This window comes from Onychomys torridus, chromosome 16 (assembly GCF_903995425.1).
Source record: "Onychomys torridus chromosome 16, mOncTor1.1, whole genome shotgun sequence".
In the NCBI taxonomy this organism is placed as follows: domain Eukaryota; kingdom Metazoa; phylum Chordata; class Mammalia; order Rodentia; family Cricetidae; genus Onychomys; species Onychomys torridus.
In genome coordinates, this window is record NC_050458.1 from 24,699,300 (window position 1) to 24,723,913 (window position 24,614).

The 24,614-nt window shown below is 44.9% G+C and overlaps 1 protein-coding gene across 1 annotated transcript in view; it reads left to right on the forward strand.

Annotated features, from left to right (window-relative positions):
* Positions 1–24,614, forward strand: part of Fer1l6 (fer-1 like family member 6) — a 119,734-nt gene that overhangs the window by 71,944 nt on the left and 23,176 nt on the right. The window contains exons 22-32 of the mRNA XM_036208371.1: positions 4,001–4,111; positions 4,380–4,541; positions 5,919–6,084; positions 7,845–8,068; positions 9,714–9,839; positions 11,580–11,616; positions 12,823–12,947; positions 14,540–14,671; positions 15,556–15,681; positions 19,786–19,913; positions 23,888–24,058. Coding sequence (XP_036064264.1) covers positions 4,001–4,111; positions 4,380–4,541; positions 5,919–6,084; positions 7,845–8,068; positions 9,714–9,839; positions 11,580–11,616; positions 12,823–12,947; positions 14,540–14,671; positions 15,556–15,681; positions 19,786–19,913; positions 23,888–24,058 — 1,508 coding nt within the window. The remainder of the gene's footprint in view (positions 1–4,000; positions 4,112–4,379; positions 4,542–5,918; positions 6,085–7,844; positions 8,069–9,713; positions 9,840–11,579; positions 11,617–12,822; positions 12,948–14,539; positions 14,672–15,555; positions 15,682–19,785; positions 19,914–23,887; positions 24,059–24,614) is intronic.

Consider the following 24,614-nt stretch of genomic DNA (forward strand, 5'->3'; position numbering starts at 1 on the left):
TTTAGATTGTTTCCCTGTTTTTTTTTAACCTCAAAGCTATAGACAAGAGCATCTTAACCCAAACTTGAGTCATATTTAAAGCTTTGTTTCAGTCATGATACACACTGAAACCTGTGAACACATCTCTCAACGTTAAGATAAAAAGAACTTGAGCTAGCCTGGCTTTCTGGGACACAATTGTTTTTATTAATCACTAACCTAAGCTACAGGATATATAGCTCCTCAGCTAGAGAAACTAGCTATGTGACATTTCCTTGTTTTTATTTTCTATCTTCTGCAGCCCCTGTTTTATTAGGGGCAAAGGGGCAACACTTTAAACAGTACAGCAGAAGAGGAAATCATCTTCACAAGAATCCACAGGTAGAATGGGGTGTTTCCAGGAGATAAACACATTACAGTTAAAGGCAGTGGGGTTCTCCACACACCCATTCACACCATGCCAGATACCAGAGAAAAATGGCAGTGGCAAACACTCAAAGACACAGAAGTAGCAAGAGACATTCTGGGGCCAAGGTTCTTGGGGCCTTGCCTATCTGAGACTCGCCCATCGATTGGTACCTTGTATGGTGATGGGACAATCTCCTGAAGTCAATTGCCATCTGCCGCTCCTCTGACATGGCCGCTAGCAGCCATGCACTCTGATGGAGACCCAACAGCAGCCTAGGAGGCCAGTGTGTTTGTTGTGTACTGCTGAGTGAGGATGTGGGTGAGCTAATCTCAGTAGGGTTCTCCGTAGGCAGCAGTTTCAGGCTCTAGACCCTCAGGAGGAGGCGTCTGTGTTTGGAACTTTGTGCATACACTGTCAACATCAGACCAGAGGAAGGCCTGGCCATTCCCATGGGTCTGAGGCATTGAAGTCCTTGACCGGGTGGTGGTCATGTTGACTACACACACTCACTCAGAACTTCGCCCACCCTACACAGCAGCAGTCCAGAATCAGCTCCATTCAAATAGAGACAACCTGAAGTCGAACTTTGGTCTTTACAGGGCTGATGCAGGTTGCCTTCGCTCATAGGGAATTAATTCTCTGTGGCAGAAAGCATGTGAGTGCTGGACATGCCTCTCAACACATCTTCACAGAGACTCTGGACTCAAGATATCATTGTCCCCATTTCGCCAGTGATAGGACTGAGAGTCAGAGATCCAAAGTAACTTTCCCCAGTTCCTGCAGCTGGGGAGCTGAAGCCCGGTCCCTCACCGCTGTGCTGAGTAGGAGAACCTGTTGAAGGCTAGATGATGAGTCGGGGATAGCAGAGAAAGGAGAAAGGCTTCTGAACATCTGTGATTGCCCAGATGTGCAGGGCTGGGATGAGGGTCATACATGGCCTTGAGAGTAAACAGCTCTTTGATTCTCCTGCCAGGTACCCACTTACCTCACCTTTGCCCTAGCTTTTGAGTTTCTCATGTTTCATCTTCTCTGGCATATTAGAGCAATTTGTCCTTCACCACAAGTTACTCCATTTGCCCCAGAGTTGAATTATTTCACCTTCATAACAGTCCCTCATGTTCCCAGGGCCCCGTGCACTGAGGAAGTACACACCATTTCTCCAGGCCACACTGGCCCATTTCATTATGAAACAATCTAACCGTGATGGTCAGCCATTCCATCTCCACCGTACTATAGGATCCCTTCAGAGCTGGGGGTGAATATTTAAGGTCATAAATGTGTACCTTTTTGGAGGATTGCCCAGGCTGGTATCTCAGTACTCCCAGGGTAAGGAAACACACTTCCGCTTTTTAAAAGGATGTTTAAAATATGCCCTTTTTTTTTTATAAAAGAAGATTTTATTTTTATTGTATATGTATGAGTGTTTGTCTGCATCCACGGATGTGCATGCTTGGCACTTTTAGAGGCCAAAGGAGAGCATTCGATCCCCTGGAACTGGAGTTACACATAGTTGTAAGTTCCCGGGTGGGCACTAGGAACCAAAGTTGGGTCCCCTGCAAGAGAAGCGAGTGCCTTTAACTGCTGAACCATCTCTGCAGCCCCATGCACGATGCCTTTTAAAAAGCATATCCAATGATGTTCTTAGAGCCTGGGAAGTGTGAGAGTGGGGGTGGAGGCTGGAGAAAAGATGATTGATGCTTTTTTTGGGTGAGAGGGATAATTTCTAGTGACCTGTAGCAGTAGGAAAAACACGATTAGCAGAAATTGAGTGTTTTGAACATCCACCCCCCCACACACACAAAGAAACGATAGCCACCTGAAGTGACAGGTATGCCAAGCGCCCCCATCTGATCCTTCCACGCCATTCAAAAAGCCATTCTACTTTATACATTATAAATATGCATAGTTGTTATTTGTCAAATTAAAATAGAAACGGAAGCATGTCCATAGGCAGCTCCTTCCCCACCACGATCTCAGCTGTTTGTTGTTGTTGTTGTTATTGTTGTTGTTGTTGTTGTTTCCCTATTCCTTATGCTCAGTACTGGGTTATATAAGGATGCTTTCATACCAGTAGACCACGTGCCCTCCCTTTCTCCCTGCTCCCCTTCCTGTTAGTCCCCTTTGTTCACCTAGACAGTTCTCACATCTACTTTCAAGTCTCATATACACACAAGACTTTATATAACTATATAAGCTCTAAGAAATACAAGTGTGAAAAAGCACACAGTATCTGTCTTTGTGCCTCTTAGTCTTTCATGGTTCTGTGACTGAAGTCAGAGGAGCGGCTGGCCTCCCAGGTGAGGCGATGTCGGCAGACAGCACCACTCACCTTTTGGCTCCCAGGCAGCTGGGCACTTGGCCTCCTGGTATGAGCTTCTTTCTCTGGCTCACTCTGCAGCTTCGTTATCTCTGGCCTATTTGGTATTTGTAGCATCTGCTTGTCTTTTTTTTTTTTTCCTGGTCTTTCATGTAATTAGCTTAACCACATCTGCCATGGCCACCTAGAATATGCCTGTAATGATGAAATGGGGAATGTCTGTGCTTTGCCGGTTCCGATGAGCAATCAGGCACTTTCTAGCAGATGGGGCTAATGTGACAGTCAGCTAGTAAACATTTGTCAAGAAGCCACTGTGTGTGCAGTACTGCTTGAGGGTTTGAAGGAGGAGATGAAGTAAGGAAAGACGTCCTCTTGGCCCAGCTCTGTAGATTTTGCAGGCAGACAAGAGCCGTACAGAGGTGAATCACAGACACAAGGCAGTATTTAACGGAGCATGTGATCCTGGAGGACTGAAGCTCGGTATCTGAGGCTCAGAGAAAGAAAGTGACTTGTACAGGGTCACTCACAAAAGCCTGGTTCCTGCTCTCGGTCACCCGCTTACTGTGCCTATACAGAAGATGCAGGGCAGTCAATGGCAGGAAAATGGGCACAATAACTGGGACCCAGTCTGGAAAGGCTCCTTGACAGATGTGGGCAGTGAGATTAGGTCTTGAAGAGATGGCAGCATGGCCTACATGTGAGAAATTCCCGTTCTCTAGTGGAATTCTCTAGGTTCTTTGTGGGATATTTCTGCAAAGCTTGCTGGCTGTCCTGTACTTTCTCTGTGCTCAAGGGCACAAAAGTGACCCATTTTCTCCCGAGCTCCACACTCACAAGGTTTTACTTTCTGCTTCAGTGATTAGCAGTAAGTCTCTATTCCGTGAAATATGATCTCATTCCGTAGCTGTGCACTATGGACTGCCTGGAGCTTTTAACTCTCTGAAGACAGCGGGTACTTAAGTATCAGAAGCTCAGGGTGTGATCACAGTCTCCTTTCCATCCATTGCTGCAATTCTGTGTGTTATTTTATCAAGCTGTGAACATCTATACACTTAAGGGGGTTTCCCCTCTCTATTATCTACTGTGAGTTTACTGAAAGTTATGTCTTACCAACATCATGGCACACCCTGAGTGCTCACTAAATGCTTGCCAATCAATGTTCTTATCATTAATGCTTTGTTGAAGGTGGTATGCTGCAAGGTCCAGAAGAAATAAAGATGTCTTGGTGCTGCATAGCTTGGTTACCTGTCCTCACTGCTCTCCAGCCTCTCACTAATGGCTGTTTTGTATGGCAGGTTCCTTCTTCTGGACTACAGGGCCTCCCTCCCATTGACCCACCAGACATCACACAGATCTATCCTGTTCCCTCCAACATCCGGCCAGTGCTGAGTAAATACCGAGTCGAGGTATGGCTCAGCAAGTGGAGAGGCTTGCCCCATAGGACTCATGGGGGTGGGGAGGCAGGGAAGTCCCAACTGCATAGTTGGAGAAGTGTGGCAGGATGGGCAGGTGACCCAAGGAAGACCCCACTAGCTGAACTGGACAAGACAGGGTCTACCACTAGCTGCCTAGTTTGCAGTTGGAAGACCACACTCTTGCTCCCAGGAGTCACATGTGGCTTTTCCATTGGTTATGTACCAGGCTTCTCTCTGGCTCTGCCCACCCTCTCCTCAGGTCCTCTTCTGGGGTGTCCGAGAAATGAAGAAGGTACAGCTCCTCTCTGTGGACCGGCCACAGGTTCTCATTGAATGCGGGGGACGAGGCGTGAAGTCTTGTGTGATCCAGAGTTATAAGAACAACCCCAACTTCAGCGTTCAGGCAGAGGCCTTTGAAGTGGTATGGGCTTCTCCTCCCTCATCTACTTATCCCCCTTTCCACAGCTGGGCTCCTCGCCTTCACCCACGTGGTCTGGGGAGATGCTTTGGGATTCCACGTGTATACAGGCTGCATGAGTAGCCTAATTATGGAAAGCCAGGCTTTCAGAATGAGAAAAAGTAGATACTTGTTGTTCAAATGTTCAGGCCTAGATCCTACAATAAATCAAAGAGAGCTCGAAAACTTTTGCCTAGACAGGCTTCTTTGAAGCACAGCCCCCAACTCATCCCTACCAGCTTCACCTGTTGCACATTCCCAGCTAGGCATCATGACGTAGGCCTGTCATCCTAGCTACTCAGGAAACTGAGGCTGGAGGAACACAAGTTCAAGGCCTGGACAAACTACAAAGAGTTTCAGGCTAGCCTGGGCAACTTAATGAGGCCTTATCTTAAAAATGAAAACAGTAAAGAGAAAGCTGGAGATGTGGCTCAGTGGCAGGGTGCTTGCCTAGCATGTGTGATGCTTTGAGTTCAGTACCCTGTGCCCATTCCCACACACACCAAAAGAGAAAGAAATACATAACATCAGGTCTAGCCCAGTCTACCAAATAAAGAAGTGTTTAGAGTGGGCCACAGACCTCCCTGGTTTGACAAGCCCTCCAGTTGCTTCTGAGAACAAGATGCTCTATAGAAACTTACTTTGATGGCCACAGTTAAATAATGTCCCTAGTGTTGAGAATGTCAGTGTTTGTTGTGTGTAAAGTTAAGTCTTTACACCTGCGCTGTTATTTATTTCAATATGTCAGCATGCATGTTTTTTTGCTCTGGTTTAGAACTAGGGAAAGTTTTCTTTTTCCAACCCACTCAGTTCCACAGATACGTGTTCTAATGATCAAAGGGGCCGCTGAAGTGTGTACAGCTCTTCACAGTGGACACCTTGGATCCTCTGGGGGCACTAGAGGGGACAAGTGTATAGAGCATTATCCCCTTAGTTCTGTGTCTCATGGCTTGATCTCCATCTGTTTCACATATGGGGACTGGCCAAACTGTCTTTTGACATGAGGGTTCTTGTGGTCAGTAACAGCAAATGGGAGGGCTGAAAACATTGCCATGGAAATACAGGAGAGGGGGATATTTTGCAACTGAAATCTTTCAGGGATTTGTACCTGGGATGACTTGTTATTAGAACATATCCATCATAGTTTTAGTGCTTATTTCCGGGCTTGGGAAGACAGTCCTGCAGAGTTTGGGCAAGCTGCTGAGCTGGTCTGAAGACTAGAATGTTAAGGCAAGGAGAAAAAGGCAGACATCCGGTCTGACCAGCCTATAGATGAGTCCACATGGCTACAGCAGACAAAGCTACCCAGGTAGTGGCATTTCCTCTCCACCTCTTCTGCAGGAGTTGCCTGAGAATGAGCTCCTGCACCCACCGCTCAGCATCTGTGTGGTCGACTGGAGAGCTTTCGGGAGAAGCACCCTCGTGGGCACCTACACCATCAACTGCTTGAAACAGTTTCTGTGTAAATCCAGAGAGCCCCTCACCCTGACTTCACAGACGGATGGAGGTAGGACGAGCATCCTAGATTCTAGACTAGAAAGGACTGTAGAGTCCGGGTGGCTGTGGGTATGTCCAATGCTCTCTGCCTCAAAGAATGCTCACGTGGCTGCCTGGGCCTTTCTAATGAATTTACACTTTCATTCTCTCATGTCAGAATCAAATCCTCTATTGAGGCATCTTTGAGTATTCCTTAAACTCCTCTCCCCAACTTTCATTCTCTGCCATTTCTCTTGGCTTTATGCTTGGTGTTATTTTAATTTGTTCCACTTTTGGTTCTCGGGTTTCAGAGTTAATTACACCACTCAGCTCCCTGCTACAGCAGCATCATTGAGCTAGTCAAGTCTTCTCTGTCATAGCCACTTTCCTCCTGTGCCTATCTGCCAGACCCCTCCCCAGTGTAGACTTCTCACCAACACTGCTCTAAAATTAAAGATTTAAGCACACACACACACACACGCATACCCATACAAGTATAACACCCATGGAGGTCAGAAAAAGACATCATATGCCCCAGAGCTGGAGTTACAGGTGATTGTGAGCCACTTGACGTGGGTGCTAGGAACCTAACTCAGGTCCTCTGCAAACACAGTATGCACTCTGAGCTACCAAACCATTTTCTCCAGCTCCTCTTGTAAATTTAAGCACATTTGATCTACATATATGACAGGGTGTTATAACATTTTTTGGTTCTTTTCACTCAGGGCTACATTCTAATATCCATCCACACTGTCGTGTGCTCATTAGCTTATTATGACTACCCATTGCATCTACTGTATTCCTCTTTTCCTTTCCTTTTGAGTGGGACTGGACTCTTAAGTTGCTCACAACTCTCTACTTTTGCCAATCATCCTGTGATAAAGGTACCTGTGTGTGTTTCCCACCGGAAGATGCTGTGGAAGATTCTCCAGCCTACTTATCCAGGAGTGAGACTACTGGTCTCAGGGAATGTGCACATGAAATTGTATGGAATGCAGACAGAGGGCGCTCTGGAGCACTGTGCTGCTTTACACAGCTCTCCATCTCTCCCATTACTGCATTGGAGCCCCCTCTGTCTCTTCTTGCACCCCGCTCTCCAGCTTCCTCCTCTCCACGTCCTACTATCCAGTTTTGGAGGGTTAAGTTTTTCTTTGTTTGGTTATCAGGGGTTTGCTATTCGGTGGGTGTCTACTTCCGCTTTGGTATCTGTGTCTAACACAGAGTAGATACGTGCAGGAGTGTGTTGGATGAACTTTGCTGTTGTGAGCCATACCCAGAGGAATGAGAACTTCTGAAGGCCTCAGCAACTGTGGAAACTCCAGGCTGAAACACACCCTGAAACATCAATGCTGAGATGTACAATATGAGATGCAGAGGGCATTTGGCAACTCTGGACAAGTGTTATGACCCTTAATGACATCAGCAGCCCAGTTAGAATGTCATAGAGTCCAAGGCTGTAACTCTTGGGGGCTCGCCGACTTCTGAAACCTCTGCAGATTTACACACTGGGAGAGACCATCAATACAGGGGACCTGTACCCTAAACCTTGGCTTTCATGATTCTAGTGTCCACAGTTTCTCTAAGGGATAAATAATTAATACTGCCATTTATGGATTGCCTATTGTACATCAGATGTCATACATGATTTGGTTTCATTTTATCCCCCAGAAAAATAGTTACTGTATTCCTAGAAATAAGGAAAATGGGCTTCAGAAATGTCAAGAATTTGTCACTTCAGAAGCTAGTTATAACAGCTGTGATCCCTGACTAACTGAATGAGCTTTCATTCAGTCGTTTCAGATTCACTAGTAGCAATCGAGTCTTCCGAACTCAGCTCCTCCCAGGATCCCCCAACAGATCACATCTATGTGGATGTTGAGCCACCTCCCACAGCGGTACCTGACTCTGCCCAGGCCCAGACAGCCACTCTGGTCGACATCCCTGACTCCTCTCCGATGCTGGAGCCCGAACACAAACCTGTATCCCAGGAACCACCAAAAGATGGAAAAGTCAAGGTCAGCCAATGCAATCTGCTCCCTATTTGCCAGGCTTGTTGGAATTTGCACTGGAAAATAGAGCCAGCCATTAGCTATGTGACCTTGTGGCAGCAACTTCACATTTCTGGGTATCAGTTTCCTCATTCACAATGAAGATACTGATGTCCCCCTCAAAGGACTGTTGGAGGGTTGGAAAGTCACTGTGTATGAAATTAAAGTGCTAGTCAGATGTGACAGTAATATTTAACAGGATAGAAACTCTTCTAAATTCATTAGCTTGGAAAGGCAAGGCTTCCTTCACCCAGGACTACTGCACGGATACTTGGAGCCTCCTTTGTACAAGGTCAGACTTGACCAAGATGTGTCCTTTGAATTCTAAAGAGGAGGAAGACTTTTCACCCTCAATTAAGTGGGCTTCGGGAAGGTGTCTACTGCCAGAGCAGTCGGAACACACCCAGTCACTGAGCTCAGAACTGAACAGGGTCGGTCCTGGTTAGAATGTGGGTGTGAGTTTCTGAGGGTGGGGAGGACCAAAGGCCACAGGACGAAGATGCTGTTGGTCTTCTGAAGTCACAGATTTAACTTCAAACCCCAAGATCATTTTTAACTTTTCCTTGCCAACTACTATGGTACACATTTGTAATCCCAGCACTCAGAAGACCAAGGCATGAGGATCACAAATGCAAAGCCATCCTGGGCTATGTAGTGAGATCCTATCTCAAAAAAAAAAATCCTAAGGAGTTTCTTGCCTGGTAAACAGTAAAAACTGGAATGCAAAAGCAAGTATGACATGATGATGGGGATGTTTATCAGGCTGTACCAATCACAACCTTCCTCAGTGTCCCCTCACCAGGTTCTCTCCATTGTCCCAGCTTTGAACCAGACACATAACCTCAGTCTTAGAGTTTGTTCATATCATAAACCTGTTAGCCCAGGTTGAATATGATTTGTTAACATTGTGTCTCTGTATTTCCTGTCCTTGAGAGAATATTTGGCACACAATAGGTCCACTAGAGATGCTGGGAAGAGAAGGGATGGTGGATGCATGATGAGTCTTCTGAAGATAGCTGTCTTCCTCAAATGCCTCCTTTCTGAGCTATGTATTGATAGTTATTACATGTAACTAAATCTCTTCTACCACCCACTGCTAACGTTTTAGATGGCACTTACTTGCACTTCTTAAATGAGAAGTGAAGCTAACTGTGGAGTTCCTACTTGATGTCACTAGAACTTTCCCACAGGGAAGTAGGCAGTGTCATCATCTTTATTGAGAAAACCGAGAATCACACATACCATATTATTTGCTTAGTGATTGTTGACCCAAGTCTGTCTGCAGCCAACACCCCTTCTGTTCCATGACATTGTGCCACATGGTCTGGGACCCTGTCTCCTCCACTGCACTTGGAGCTCTCTGGGTTTGTGTGGAAGCCCCACTGCATCTTCAAAGTTGGACACAGTCTACACAGAATCTTTGTAACTGTTGGCTGAATTAATTAAAAGATGGTTGAAAACATGATTAAATGTTTGTATATTGAAGCAGCATGGAAAACTGCTACCACAAAAGCAACAGATACTTCTGCCCACCTCTCACTGGGCATCTTTCTCAGCTAACCAGTTGGCTTCTACATGTGACAAGTTTAGTAACCTACCTCTCGTCCCTTAGCCAGATCCCAGGAAGCCTTCTCGGAGATCCACCAAAAGGAGGAAGAGGACCATAGCAGATGAATCCGCTGAGAATGTCATTGATTGGTGGTCTAAGTACGATGCCTCCCTGAAGAAAGCACAGAAGGTAGAGACTCCTGCTTGTGACTGTCAAGGGGTCAGGGAGAACGTGGCATATTTTCCTTCCTCCCTCAAGGCCATATATCCCCCCATTAAATTTCAGTATAAAGAGCCTGAGGGCTTAAAAATGACCCTGGCTGGTATTCCATTGTGGTCTGGCCAACTTATCAGGGGCTAAACTCTTAGAGAAAAGATGATCCTTCCTCTCCGAACCGCTAACAATTGCTTCTCAGTTAGGGGCAGAACTTCAGACCCAACTCCTCTCTCCACGCTAGAATTGATCTGACTTAGGCTTGCACGGGTCTTGTGGATGCTGTCACAGCTGATGGGAGTCCATATGTGCAGCTGTTGTGTCCAGAAGATGTACTTTTCTTGTGGTAGTCATCTACCACGTCTGGCTGTTACACTCTCTCGGCTCTCTCTTCCACAATGATCCTTTAAAGGATGGGTGCAGTGTAAATGGCCCCTGTAGAGCTGAGCATCCTAGAACATTTGGGCATCACACATTGACCTTGACGGGAAAAAGACACAATGCTGGGTGGGAAGGGAAGGAGGGGTAGATTTGGACAGAGTCGCAGGGGGGGGGGTGTGAATCAAAACTCATTGTATGAATTATCAAATAACTAAGTTTAAAAAAGATTAACTTTAAAAACTATGGTTCTGTCAAATGCATTAGGGAAAATCCCAGAAGACTGGGTCCCCTGATTACGAGATCCCCAGTCTGTGGCTGGAGCTGGTGTAGTATGTAAGCTCTGTTGGAGACCCTCGAAGGATATTCAGTGTAGTCAGTACACACAGGCTCTGACCCTGGGAGACTTAGGGAGTTCGGCAAAGAGAAGAGAGTCTCAACAGTGAGCAGCAGGGGCAGGGGAGCCCCAGGCCACAGAGCATCAGGGCTTCAGCGGGATTCTACATTTGTAGGGGGAATGATCCAAGCGACAGATGATCTTGGCATAGCAAATAGCAGTAATTGGTAGGTTGCCAGAGAAACCACAGAGCCCCATGTACATGGACTAAGACAAGGATCAAGTCACAATACTGGAGAGCCAGGGGCCTGGAAATTCAGGTTTAAAGCTCGGGGACCAATTTTATTAAGATTTATCAACACCAACTGAAAAAGAAAGTAAGAATTGGTCACATGCTACCATAGTTGAGCCTGTTCGGACTCTAGTTTAGAGAGACTACACTTTCATCCAGGACTACTCAAAAACACTAGTGTCCAGTGAATTAACCAATCAAACACTAGCCCCTGCCTTCACTCCACTTCCTTTCGCTGGATGGATGCTTCCACTTCCTATGAATAATTAACTCTTTACTGTTTCTCTACTACCCTCCTTAACCCCTGGTACCCACCCAAAGGCCCAACATGCCAGCAGGAAAAACTCATAGGGCAGGCTGTGGGTTGCTCCAGGAAAGTGTAAAATCGATCTGTCCTCTCTATAGCTGAGAAAAGCCTGTCACAGAGAACAATAGTCTTCTCCTTGGTGACACCATTGTTGGGTGTGCAGAAACCTATTTTCTAGGGTTAGGACATCCCCACTGCAGCTACAGGGTCACATCTTCATAGCGAGGCTTCATTCTGGAGACTCCTTGGGGACTATTTTAACATTCTTAAAATGGCACTCCTGGGAATGCAGAGAGTTGGGATAATCCAATTAAAGCTGTTAGCACTTGGGATTAGTAAATTAAATATAGCAGTATCAATAATCTTATTTCATCTTCTTATTTCCTCTTTTTTCTTTTTGAGGAAAAGGAGAACAACTCGAAGGAGAAAAAGGCCACAGGTGAGTGGCTATTTGGGGGCTTCTTGGATGTAGAACAGGGCCATTCGAGTAAGAATTATGAGTGGAAGTCATGACAGGTATGTTATAGCTCAGCTCCCTTGTCCACATAAAGAAGATGGTAACACACATCACAGGTCATCCAGAGGGCTAGAGAATAGAACCTGCCTGGCATGCTTTGAATCAGTCCCACAGTACCAGAAAAGAAAGTCTCATAGTTATTGGAGCTATTAATTCAAATTAATTTCTGGAATTGACAGGCACATGCCCCATGCAGAGCTTTCATTTAGAAGCAGCAGGATAAAAATAGGATCAAGCTGGAAGCACAGGCCCAAGCCAACAAGATAAACATGAATAGTGCTGAGTGGAAAGATGATCTGGATTCGGGAGCTAAAATTTACTTTGCAAGGATTGGTTAGAACTGATTTGGCAGAAGTCCAACAAAAGAAGCTTGGGGGATGACCAAGAGCTCAATTCCAGTCATAGCCTACCTACAGCAGAAACAGCAAGCAGCCAAGAATGGTTCAGATGACATAGACATTCCCACAAGAATGGTTCAGACGGCAAGGATGTTCACACAAGAATGGTTCAGATGGCATGGACATTCATGCACACACACACACACACACACACACACACACACACACACACACACACCCAAAAGCCTGGCTCCTAACTAATGTGTTTCCATTTCACATTCTTCCTATGTCCATCCATCTCCAATAGAATTTTAATCATATACATGATGAGACATAGATACAGAGGTCAAGTTACTCATCCAAGGTCACACAGCTAGAAATAGCAGAGCTCAACATCCATCTCTAGTCATTTTTTCTTCACATGATGCTGCTAAAAATATACTAAAAAATGTTATTAGCATGACCTTGTATAAGACTCTTAACATATTTGAGCCTTATGTTGAACTAGATGACTCTCGAGACCCTGAAAACATTTGAGAAGAAAGGTAACAAGAAGCTTTAGAATTATCCAAAATCAGGGTCTTTTCTCTGCTAGTTGGGGGAAAGAACAAATAATGTACCTTCTCTGGGCCTGGCTTAATGCATCTATGCACAGACCTAACCCACTAAACACTTTGCCTGGCCCTAGGGCAGCCATGAACACTGTATTTACATATGATACAGATTCCAAGGCTGATGTAGTAACCCTATGGTCAACAACTCTAAAACGATTTCTGCTGAATATCCACAGAGGCAAAGCCAGACGAGGTGGTGTTGGATATAGAGGATGGTCCCAAAAAGAAGAAAGACAAAATGCTCAAGAAGAAACAGAAAGATGATGGGAATGATGGGATCCCAAACCTGGCCGTCTTAAAGGTCTGTGGGCCCAAGGGCCTCTGTGGGTGGGGTGCAGAGCTCAGAAGAAGGCTTCTCTTGGTGATTTGGTCAACTGTAGTGATTCCTTTCTTTGAACTGACTCACACTGTCTTCATTACAGTCACTGATGTGAGGAAATAAAGTCTAACATGCAGGTGAGCCAAGACAAGAAAGCTTGTCCGCTTTCTTTCTCCACAGCCCTATATTCAGAAAGGGTGTAATGTACATCGTTTAGCTTCAACCTGGGAGGTAACTGACAGTGTAAAAGTTCCCTTCAGCCCTTCTTGGAGCACTCTATTGTGTGCACACTCAAAATAACAGGAGTTTTAACTAAAATCAGCTCCATCAGACCAATTTTCCTATTAGTGAGAGGGCTTTAGCTAGAGATGTATGTACGGATGTGAAAATTTGAAATCCAACAATTACTCATGTAGATGATTAAGTTGAGTAATTTTGAGAAGAAATTTGAATAAGTATTTTAATTATATTCCTAAACCTCAAATTGAATTCTACTTTGCCTTTCTAAAGTCTGTATATTATTTCCCACTTGGAAAATGCATGTCTGCATGCATTATAACAAAAGTAAACATTCTCCCATTTTAAATGTGTTAAGAATCAATAAATATTAATGATTTCAACGTCCTGAAAGTACTACAGTCTATATTTAATGGCCAATAACATCAATTAAACATAAAAAGGGTTGTTGTGTTTATGCCTGTATATTTAAAAATGTTTTGTGGGCTGGAAAGACAGTTGTGTGGTTCAGAGCACTTGCTGCTCTTGCGGAGAGAGGATCTAGACTTGCTTCCCAGAACCTACTTGGGAGCTCACAACCACCAGTCTAGGGGTGCTGATGCCCTCTTCTGGCATCAGGCACTAGGTATACATGTAGTACACATACATAGATGATGGTAAAACATTCACACACATAAAAATAAATAACTCTTTGAAATGTTTTCAGTTGGCTATACTTCTTGGAATTCAAATTTTTATGAAAAGGGTTTTATAAAATTCATGATAGTTAGCTTTAGGAGTGTTTAGCCAAATGTTTTCCTTATCTTGTTAAGGATAAATCAACAAGCAGTCGCTTACCTTTTCCCTGGGGCATATTTCAAGGCCAATTTTTGAGAATTCTGATCTTCCTCATTAAACGAATGCTGACCCTTTTCTATGAGGTCTTTTTGCATCACCCTGATATGCATACCCCAGGGAACAACTGGGGGGGGCTTGTAAGGCTCATGGCTTCAGAGGGATCAGGCCATGCGTGCCCAGCCTGTGTGCTTGGACAGGCCATCATGGTGTCCAGAGCATGTGGTAGAGGAGAGCTATTCCCTTCATGGCTAACAGGAAACAGAAATGGATGGTTCTGGTGAAGCTTGGAAGGCCAGAATGCTGAAATGTCGTCAATAAAGGCTGTCCTCATAAGGTTTCAGATGGGAACAAGGACTCTACTGGGGACCGAGCCAGAGGCCATTCCTGATATACTCTGGTGAAGGATTTGGCTGTTTTCAAACTTTGAGTGGGAATGAATTGAAAGGGGATAGAGTGATTAACCTTCTGCCTTCCTGGCATAATTTTTCTTCTCTCTAAAGATATACGACGGTGAGCTTGAGAGTGAATTTAACAACTTTGAGGACTGGGTGAAGACCTTCGAACTCTTCAGAGGCAAATCTACAGAAGATGATCATGGTCTAGATGGAGACCGAGTCATAGGAAAGTTCAAGGCAGGTTCCCCTGTGGATCTCATTCTTCGTCTCTGTCCATAAATGTCAGCCATAACTCAGTTCTAACAATGGGGTTGTGATGTGGGACATGGGGGTAAAGGCTCCTCAGTGCCCACCCAGCACCTTCTCTGAACCACACAAGGCCCAGCCACAGTCTTGGGAGTTATTTTTGTTTTATGACCAGTGGGTTAAACTTACTCTATATAATATAAGAAGACATAGTCACTACCCATAAGGACCACTGTCCTTTGCTGTCCCATCCATAACACATTAAATATGTGATCTATGTAGACTTACCAGTTGGAAAAGCAAGATAAATCAAACAGTACAAACACTTTTGGGGGCAGACTTGGGTTTTCAGTATCACAAAGCAGTTGCTAATATCTGTAGTTCACTGCTGCATGATGGGCCTTTAATATGCTGCATGGTGTACTGAAAGAACCTGAGTGAGTTGGTTTGCCAATCTGGATTTAAATCCTGTTTGTTACAGTAGCTAGTAACTTGAACAATACACTTCACCTCTCTAAGCTTCAGGCTGTGTCTGGAAAGAGGAATACTGTACTCGGGACAGAAGGAACCAGCAGGGAAGCCTGGGCACAGCACTCCACACATAAAGAGCACTCAGATCCCCTCTGTCATACTCCCCAAGCAATGGCCCTGTGATGAGACCATTAACATACTGACCCCATCCACTAGTACCACAAATGAGTACTGAAGTAAGCAGCTTGTATCAATTGCCCAAGGACATAATGTGACAAAGGGTGGCACCAGCCTATGTCCTTCAGACACTTGGGCTATGTTCATTTTCCCACCACTGGGCTTACTGTGGTTTCTCATGGGTCACATGATCGCTCTGCTTTCTGGCTTATGTTCTGTGGTTCCAGGGCTCCTTCTGCATCTACAAAAGCCCAGAGGATTCTACCTCAGAGGACAGTGGGCAGCTGAGAATCCAGCAAGGAATTCCACCCAATCATCCCATTCAAGTACTGATCAGGGTGTACATTGTCGCGGTAAGCCATCCTCCTTTAAGCTAAGTGGGTAGGTTAGCTTATCCACGCTGCCGGAACAAAATACCACAATGTGGAGGCCCACAAAGGTTTCCTAGTGAGATCTGAACTTGCTTTACCCAGCAGAGCTGCATTAGATTATTGCTTGACCAAGTGTGTGGTTTCTAGGTGATTGGAAGAGTCTACACTTGGCTGAGCTAGGGGGAGGTATTTTGCCCCACCCCTTGGCATTCCTATAAATACCCTTTAGAAGAGACAGGGCGGATGGATGAGGATCCAGCCTCTCCTGCGATTATCTAGTGTTTCTATCTGTTTCTCTCCCTCTAGCCTTCTATCTAAATCTCTTATCCCCCACTCCTCAAGAGTACTCTGGGGTAAAACGTGGGAGCCAGACTCCCAGCTGGCTTCCTACACCACAAATGGGCTTACGCCATGTAAATGTATTTCTCACAGTTCTGGTTACTGTAAGTCCATGATTACTTGGTGGTGTCGGCGTCTGGTGGAACCTCTCTCGGTGTCTGCCTTGCTCTGGGGTGTGGCCATTCCTCTGGGGATATGAATGTGGAGAGCAAAAGAGCAACGTCTGAAATCTACAGCTCCACTCCTGTAACACTATTGATTTTAGTCACCTGCCTATAGCCATCCATAGCTCCAATACAATTAGGCTTCAACATACACCATTAGGATCACCCAGATCGGTCTGCTATAGGGAATGAAGGTCGTTCAGGAACACGGACACCTCCTGGCTTTTCACTTCCTGGCATACAGGACTTTTCTGACAGCTTTATCAGCTCTGTTAGGTTACCTACTTGCAGGAAAGGACACCAAATCAGAAGTAGAACACTCAGAGGGAAGACAGTGGAGGTAGAGCTCAGGAAAGGCACCTGGGACCCAACAGGGCAATAAAACTTCCCCAATGGTTTTGCTGATGCACTACTGCCGTTAAAAGTTTCATTTTGAATGCATTAAAAAAAAAACCCTCAAAAACATTATGTTCTCTAGGCTTCCCTTTGTGATAATGGGTCACAAAACTTTAATTATGAAACTTTTTAACTTAAATGGAAAGCGGAAAAGCAAACGTGATGTTCAATTGTACACATCCTTATGGGTCGGATTTCATATCTGTGATCCTCTTTGATTTCAGGATTCTTAGTCAGCGTTACCTCTCCTCATGCACTTTATATAACTTATAAGGAGCATTAACAAAGCACAAAAGAAAAGCAAATTGCCAGATGTGGTGGCACAAGCCTTCAGTAAGTACCAGCCCTCAGGAGGCAGAGTTCCAGGCCAACCTGGCCTATGTAGAGAGTTCTAGGCTAACCAAGCACACAGTGAGACCCTGTCTCAAGAAAAAAAATTAATGAGGAGGGAAAATGAACCGTCCTTGCATTAAGCACTTCTTGAGTGTCCTTCTCTCCCTAGTACCATCAGACAGCTGCAGGGGGTGGGGGGTGCAGGTTGTGGTGGAGTCTTTGTCCTCAAAAGAGCAGGCAAGCTGGAAAGGGTGGCAGTGCTTCTGATAAACCTCAGACATGCTGGGTAGCATATCATGAATGGCTGCCTACAAGGTGCTCTACAGTAGCCTTTTCCAAATGGTATTCAGGAAGCTCCTGGAGTCCTGGGAGAGAATTCATATACATTCCTCAAGAGACAGAGTGTGTGTTCAAGTAAATTTGAGAAATATTGTGTTCAGTAATTGATTTTTCTTCTCCAACTCGGGAGGCTCTCGAAGTTCATATGAGTACTAAAGGCCCAGAGAATTCAGGAAACAACCTATTGAACTGTCATTTGTGCTGTCTCTACTTCCGGCCCCTACCTTTTCCTCTCACTAAATCACAGTGCTATGAAACACAACCCTTCCACACTACTCTTCTCTAGGACTCTCTATACAAAGGTCATGGCTGCTGTGGACCAGGTTCCTGCATGGGGCGGGCAGCGTGGAGAAGTCTGGCGTGGGCTGTAGTTGACAACAGGAAGAACTTGAATGAAAAATGACTGTGCCATATTTCATTAGCAACCAAGTCATTGCAAGATGGAAAGCCAGTGTTTGGCATGGACCTTGTTAGCGGTGGTGATTGCGTGTGTTTTTCTATTACTTTTCTTTTTTCTATTATTTATTTATTTATGTATGTATGTATGTATGTAGGTAGTTAGTTAGTTAGTTAGTTAGTTAGTTAGTTAGTTAGTTTTGTTTCAAGACAGGGTTTCTCTGTGAAGCTTTGGAGCCTGTCCTGGAACTCTCTCTGTGTAGACCAGGCTGGCCTTGAGCTCACAGAGATCCACCTTCCTCTGGCTCCTAAGTGCTGGAATTAAAGGCGTGTGCCACCACACTCTATTACTTAGTAATACACAATTAGCTGGTTATATAATACACTGATTTTAAAATAACTTAAGAATTACTAAAAAGTTGTTTTAAAAGTAACTAAAAAATGCAAACAGAAAGAAAGCAAAGTTCTTTACTATGTTTCTGTCACGTCAGAAGTTAGCACAGACATTTTCCCAAATCAGTATATGACTTCATTCCTTCTAGCAGCCGTATGGTATTTTCTTGAGTGGATATAATATAACTTGTTCACACAACAAATATTAAGAAGATCCTATTCCATGTCATTAAGATAAAGTAATGAATAGGACAGTACTCTTGTAGAGATCACATGCTGGTTCTGAGTGGCATAAGAACTAGGAAATATAAAAATGAACAAGGGAACAGCTATGTGCACAGGTTGCATCAGAGTTCATTGCTGTATAGAGAATTAAATATCAGTGATTCGACAAGGAGAAACAGAGGAGTGGCTGATTTGGATTGCACTTTGGTATGTGATCTGCTTACAAATTTTGACTATTAAGCAATCTCTAGAGAACATTCCTGAATATGTAGCTTCATCTGCCTATTCTGTTCTGTCTGCAGGAGACAGTCTCAAATATGTTTCTCCGCTTTCTTCACGGCCGAGTTTCTCAATTTTGATGTCGTGTCTTACTGGTCTCCTACCAGGGCCTTGCCTTTCCTTTCGCCAGGTTCACTTTTGACAGCCTGGGGTCCAGCCAGTCTGGAATCAGGCTTCGTGATCTGAAACATCACCATTCAGGGAGCCATGGCTAAAGGCAAGACTCACAGGGTAATGCCCTTGGGCACCACCACTGGTGCTGGTCAGGGTCTTTAGGGCCACCCCCACAGTTTTACAGGTAGATCCAGAAACACTGTGACTTGTCCACATCGACACAATTACTTAGAGCTGGAGCATGGGCTTATGTCTTCTGCATCCTTTTCTGGTGTGTTCCCCACTGCTGTGTGCCAAGGACTGGTTTCCTCTGGGTAGATGATAGCAGAGAAAGATGAGGCCAGTATGGTTCTTTTTAACACCAAGATAGGATGCTAAAGCAGTGGTTCTTTGCTTTAGCTGCACTCTACAAATCTAAGACACTTTAAGAAGTACCAAAGCTCAGGCTCCAGAGAACCCGAACATCTCAAGATAGAAGCTGGCACCCAAGTGTCCCCATGTGCAGCCAGGGTTGAGGCCGCTGGGTCAGATGCAGTTGCTATTTTTCATTCTTTGCTCTTTGGAGGCTCTCCACCCAACTTCCATATAAATACACACACACACACACACACACACACACACACACACACACACACACACACATATATTACTTATGAAAGCCTTGCCTTAGCTTGGCTTGTTTCTAGCCACATTTTCTTAATTTAAATTATCCCATCTATCTTTTGCCTCTGGGCCTTTACCTTTCTCTATTTCTGTATACCTTTCTTTACTTCTTACTCCGTGGCTTGCTGTATAGCTGGGTGGCTGGCTTCTGGTGTTCTCCTCTCCTCCTTTTCTCCCTCCTCCGTCTTCTTCCCAGATTTCTCCTCCTATTTATTCTCTCTGTCTGCCAGCCCTACCCAGCCTCTCTCCTGCCTGGCTAGTAACCATTCAGCTCTTGATTTGACCAATCAGGTGTTTCAGACAGGCACAGTAATGTAGCTTCACAGAGTTAAACAAATGCAACTTAAAAGAATGCAACACATCTTTGCATCATTAAACGAATGTTCCGCAGCATAAACAAATGTAACACATCTTCCACTAATATTTTTCCTTTTTTCCGCCCCAGGCATTTAATCTTAGCCCAGCTGATCCAGATGGCAAATCAGACCCCTACATTGTCCTCAGACTTGGCAAAACAGAAATCAAAGACCGGGACAAATACATCCCCAAACAACTGAATCCGGTATTTGGAAGGTCAGTGGCCATCCCAATTGGGTTGGATCATCTTTCCTGCATTGGCTGCCTCTGTCTTCCTGGAGGGTTGGTGGAAATGGTATGTATGTGCAGGGGGTGTCTTAAATAAAATGGTAGCTGGGGATTAAATATTGACTTGTGTTCTTGATAACAGCCAACTAAACATCCATGAAATGTGGAAAGTTTTCTTGTTTGGTATTTGGCATGTAGTGATCTTCAGACACATAGTTTTGAAACAGCTATTTCCTAGACCTTAAAAGTACCTTGAAGGGTCATGGATACCATCTGGATATGGTGTATCATACATGTTTCCTGTTTGAGTTTGTGCTCTGACTACCACTGCCCTTGGAATTGGATCCGGGGTTTCACTGTCATGTCTGCATAGAGAGTTTTCTTCTTACAATCAAGACATCTGAGATCCAAAGAGGTTAAGAAATACACACAAATTCACTCAACTCAGAATTAGAGGGGACTGAACCAGATGATTGAGTTTTTGGTCTCCTACTAGAGAGAGTTTTTCCACCATATCATCTTGCCAACCACTTGCATTGATGTCCAAAAGTTGAACTGACACTTCATAGCTGTGTTTTATTTTCCTGCAAATTGTTAAAATACACTGTATGTGTGGCTGTGCAGTAGAACTAGACACAGGAATTTTCTGCTACATGGCAACAAGTTTTTAAAAGATTTATTTATTTTACTTATGTGTATATATGTTTTGCTTGCATGTATGTACATGTATTATGTGTGTACAGTGCTCATGGCATCAGCTGCCCTAGAATTGGACGTATGGATGGTTATGAGCTACCGTAGGTGCTAGGAACCAAGCCCAGGTCCTCTGCAAGAGCAACAAGTACTCTTAACCACTGAGCCATCACTCCAGCTGCATGCCATTGACCTTATAATGGTGTATCATACATGTTTCCTGTTAGAGTTTGTGCTCTGACTACCACTGCCCTTGGAATTGGATCTGGGGTTTCACTGTCATGTTGCACTCTGCAACCTCATGAAGCTGACTCCACCTGTCTTGGTGCTTTCCTTATCTATAAAGCAGTCCTGATACCCAACCCTAGATAGACTCCTTTGGAAGAACATGCGAGACATCTATAGCACCGTCAGGGTTCAATCCACATCTGCCACCTTTCCTTCCTCCTTGGTGACTTCAGCAATATCTGAAGTATGTTTAATTTGTTTCTCTTGAGGAACTAAGGGCACAGGATGAAATCTGTATTGGCTTTAGACCCCATGGCATTTGTCCAGCATCAGCTTCTTAGATTTTATTGCTGCCAAGGAAATGAGGCAATAAATGACCTGGCCTGTCTGGATTAATGGGAACGATTAAAATGACATACCAGGGAAGCTTACCCTTGTTTCTCTGATCCAGAGATGACCTTTACTGTGGTCTGCCACTTATGTAACCACTGCCACATTTTGCCATTACAGTTCCCCAGACATGAGTTAGACTTGCTTTATCAGCCTTATTTTAGGGCTCTGGGATGTAGGAGGCCGGTGTGATGGCTGTACCCCCTCCCCACCTACACACAGCTTCCCAGGGCTTCTCCCACAGTCTCTCTCCAGGGGTAGATGGTGGGTGGGATACATCTTTCATTGTTACTCCAGAATGCACAATCCTGGTTCAGTCCTACTGTGTTCCAGAAGGATGTGTGCCTAACCTGTGACTTAGGGACCCCCCTCCTGAGGGGAACACCTGCTAGGGTGTTCATGTGAGGCTGTCACAGCCCCTTCTGCTAACACCCTGACGCTTTGAGCTGCCTTCCTTTCGCCTTCACAGCTTCTGGCATAGGTTTACTTGTCTGTGTGTTTATTCACCATCTTCTTCTCTCTACTAGAAGATCAGATCTGTTGGTACATAAACTCACATAGGCCGGCACTGCTTCCCCAGCCCTGCGGATAGCGCCCGGCACACACTAAGTACTGAGTATGTGTCTTATTGTGAAGGAATGAATGAGCAAGTGAAAGAATAGGTGCACAGACCAAACCTCCTTCATTTGGTGCTGACATCTGCTGGGACTCTGCTACTCCGCATCGTTCTGAAGTTGAGTATGACCATAGTCTTTGGGGGCTCTTTTCACAGCTTTCCAAGTGTCCCATAATCTTTATTGCCTTGAAAACAATGGGACCCCAAATTACTGAACTTGGATGGCTAAAATAGCTCACTGACTCTGATGGTTCACTCACCTCTGAAGGCCTTGGTCCCAGCTGGGCTCTCATCTGCCCACTTTCCTTGGTTCCCTATACACACATACACACACACACACACAACTCACAGTTATTGGAATCCATCTTGTATCAGGTTCTCTGCAACCTGTGCTTTTCAGGGATCCTGTGACTACTGAGAGAAAAATGAATGGGGGATTAAGACACTGTGGCAAGTCCTGTAGAAACAGGAGACGGGCAGCTCTGAGTTCCAGGTCTAGAGCCCAGAGAACTCTCTGCTGTCTAGGTCCAGGTGAAGGAACTTCTCTTTGGCCTACGACTCCATCTCAGCTCCTGCCATCTCCTGCCACTCTTGTGTACGCCTCACTTAGAAATTATTCTACTCTCAGGACTTGTCACACAGTGGCTGTGTTGTAAACGCCAGAAGAATAAGTTACGCAATGAATGAATGTACAAAGGAACTGTGGGGATCTTTGCTTTGAGCTTCTGAACCTCTGCACACTTACGCTGTCTCGGCATTTGCTCAAGCAATGACATCTAATGCTATTATCGCTGACATATGACCTGATGTAAGCTTAGGAGTTCCCGGGGAGACCAGGAATCCTATCTTGGGATGGTGGTTTTGCAAACTCTTTGGATAGCAACTCCAGTCAATTCAGGCAAGGTTAAACTATGAGTACAGCTTGATGAGAATCATTGCCAGAATCAGTGAACCATCCTTCCTGTTAAGCCCTTCCTTGATGGTTACCATGGTGATAGCAAAACTCAGGGATGGATGTTGGGTGCTTACTTCTGATGAATCTCCAGAAGAGCCATGGCAACCTAGAAGCCAGGATTTGAAGTCAAGAAGGTACTACCATGCTTAACAGATGAAGCGCACATGGATTTCATCCCTATGGAGCCCCATCTGGGCCATTTAGAGCCTACCCCATCAAGTAGAATCCCTTATGCTGTAAATTGTCTGCTTTTCTCACTGGGAGGCGGGTGGAGGTGGTAATTGTCTCCTGAATGTGTGGCCGTCTCTGCCACATGAGACTTAGGATCCCATCACATAGTCCAGGAAGGATGGATTTATGTTTCTTCACTTAGGTTCTCCAGAGTTTGGCTTCCTTATCTACAAAATAGAGGTACTGGATATAAATTTCTGACATGCTTTGCAGCTCAAATACATAGCCATTAAATATCTATTCTCTGCAGGCCAAGTACAGGCTCCAACGATGTGGAAATCCGAGAATGGTATTCTGTTCTCAGAGCCCTTAGTCTTGTGGAGACAGCCTGCAAGTCTTTGTTTCCATCAGCAAGATTTTCTTTTTGAAAACTCCAGCTGGTGTTCCTCAATAAAGCAGTGACTGAAAAGAATGATAATGTTCTTACCGGGTCTGAGCTGAAAAGCTGGAAGTGAAAATGTGTGTTTTATATGATCAACCTTGCATCTAACTGCCACACTATGTTTAAAGGAGTCCTGATCTCATTTTCATACAAGGAGGGTGAAAGAGATTAAGTCACATCCCCAATGTTTAACAACCAGAAAGTCCAGGTCCAAAATCAGATTGAAAATCAGGCCAAAGTTCCCAGGAAGCAACTTTAAGATATGGCCTGTGAAAAGGCAGATCATTGTCTATTGAAATTTGACAAAGGAATCAGAAGTCCGTTGTACTACACAGATTCCTGTCAGTGCTGACTGAATTGCTGAGCCCGTTAGGCCATCCACCTGGGTAGGAAGCTAACTGAAAACAAGCTGGTGAAGCTCCATACTGCCAAACACTGCTGACTCCCAGCCCTCTGCTTGCACTCAGGTCATTTGAGATCCAGGCCACTTTCCCAAAGGAGTCTCTGCTCTCGGTCCTGATCTACGACCATGACATGATTGGGTCAGATGACCTCATTGGGGAGACCAAGATTGACTTGGAGAACCGTTTCTACAGCAAACACAGAGCCATCTGCGGTTTGCAGAGCCAATATGAGATGTAAGTTGTTCTACTGTGGAGACCCTCCCTGTTGGTGTCCCAGGGCCAGAGTCTTAAGGGGATCTGGACTGCGCATGTGTTTATCCCTCCTATCAGCAGAGCTGGATGGGGGGCAGGGGGGAGACAGTTCCAGGTGTTTGAGGGCCAATGGTGCGGGGTAAGCAGCTCTGGTTTAAAACCCAGGGCAGGTTTTTCAAGAGTAAAGAGCCAGGCTGTGGTATGCTTATGTGTTCACCTGTTTCTGGTGGTCCGGATTCCCTGGCGGATGATGCTAGGGGAAGAATGGTTAATACAATGCAAACGTCAGTGTCTCGGCATTCTATAACCAACAGCTGCATGTGCTTAGGACCTGCTGTTTTAAGAGCTTTGCATGGAATAGCTCATCAGCTCCCCCAGAACTCGCTGGGGTATTATTATCCCCACTTTATACGTGAAGGAAGAATGGATCCAACATTCTTTATAAAGATTTGCAATTCAATTTTATTTTTAAATGTAGGCTACCAGCTTGATTTTCTTTTAAAGTATGTTGAATCTTATTATATATATATTTTTTTAA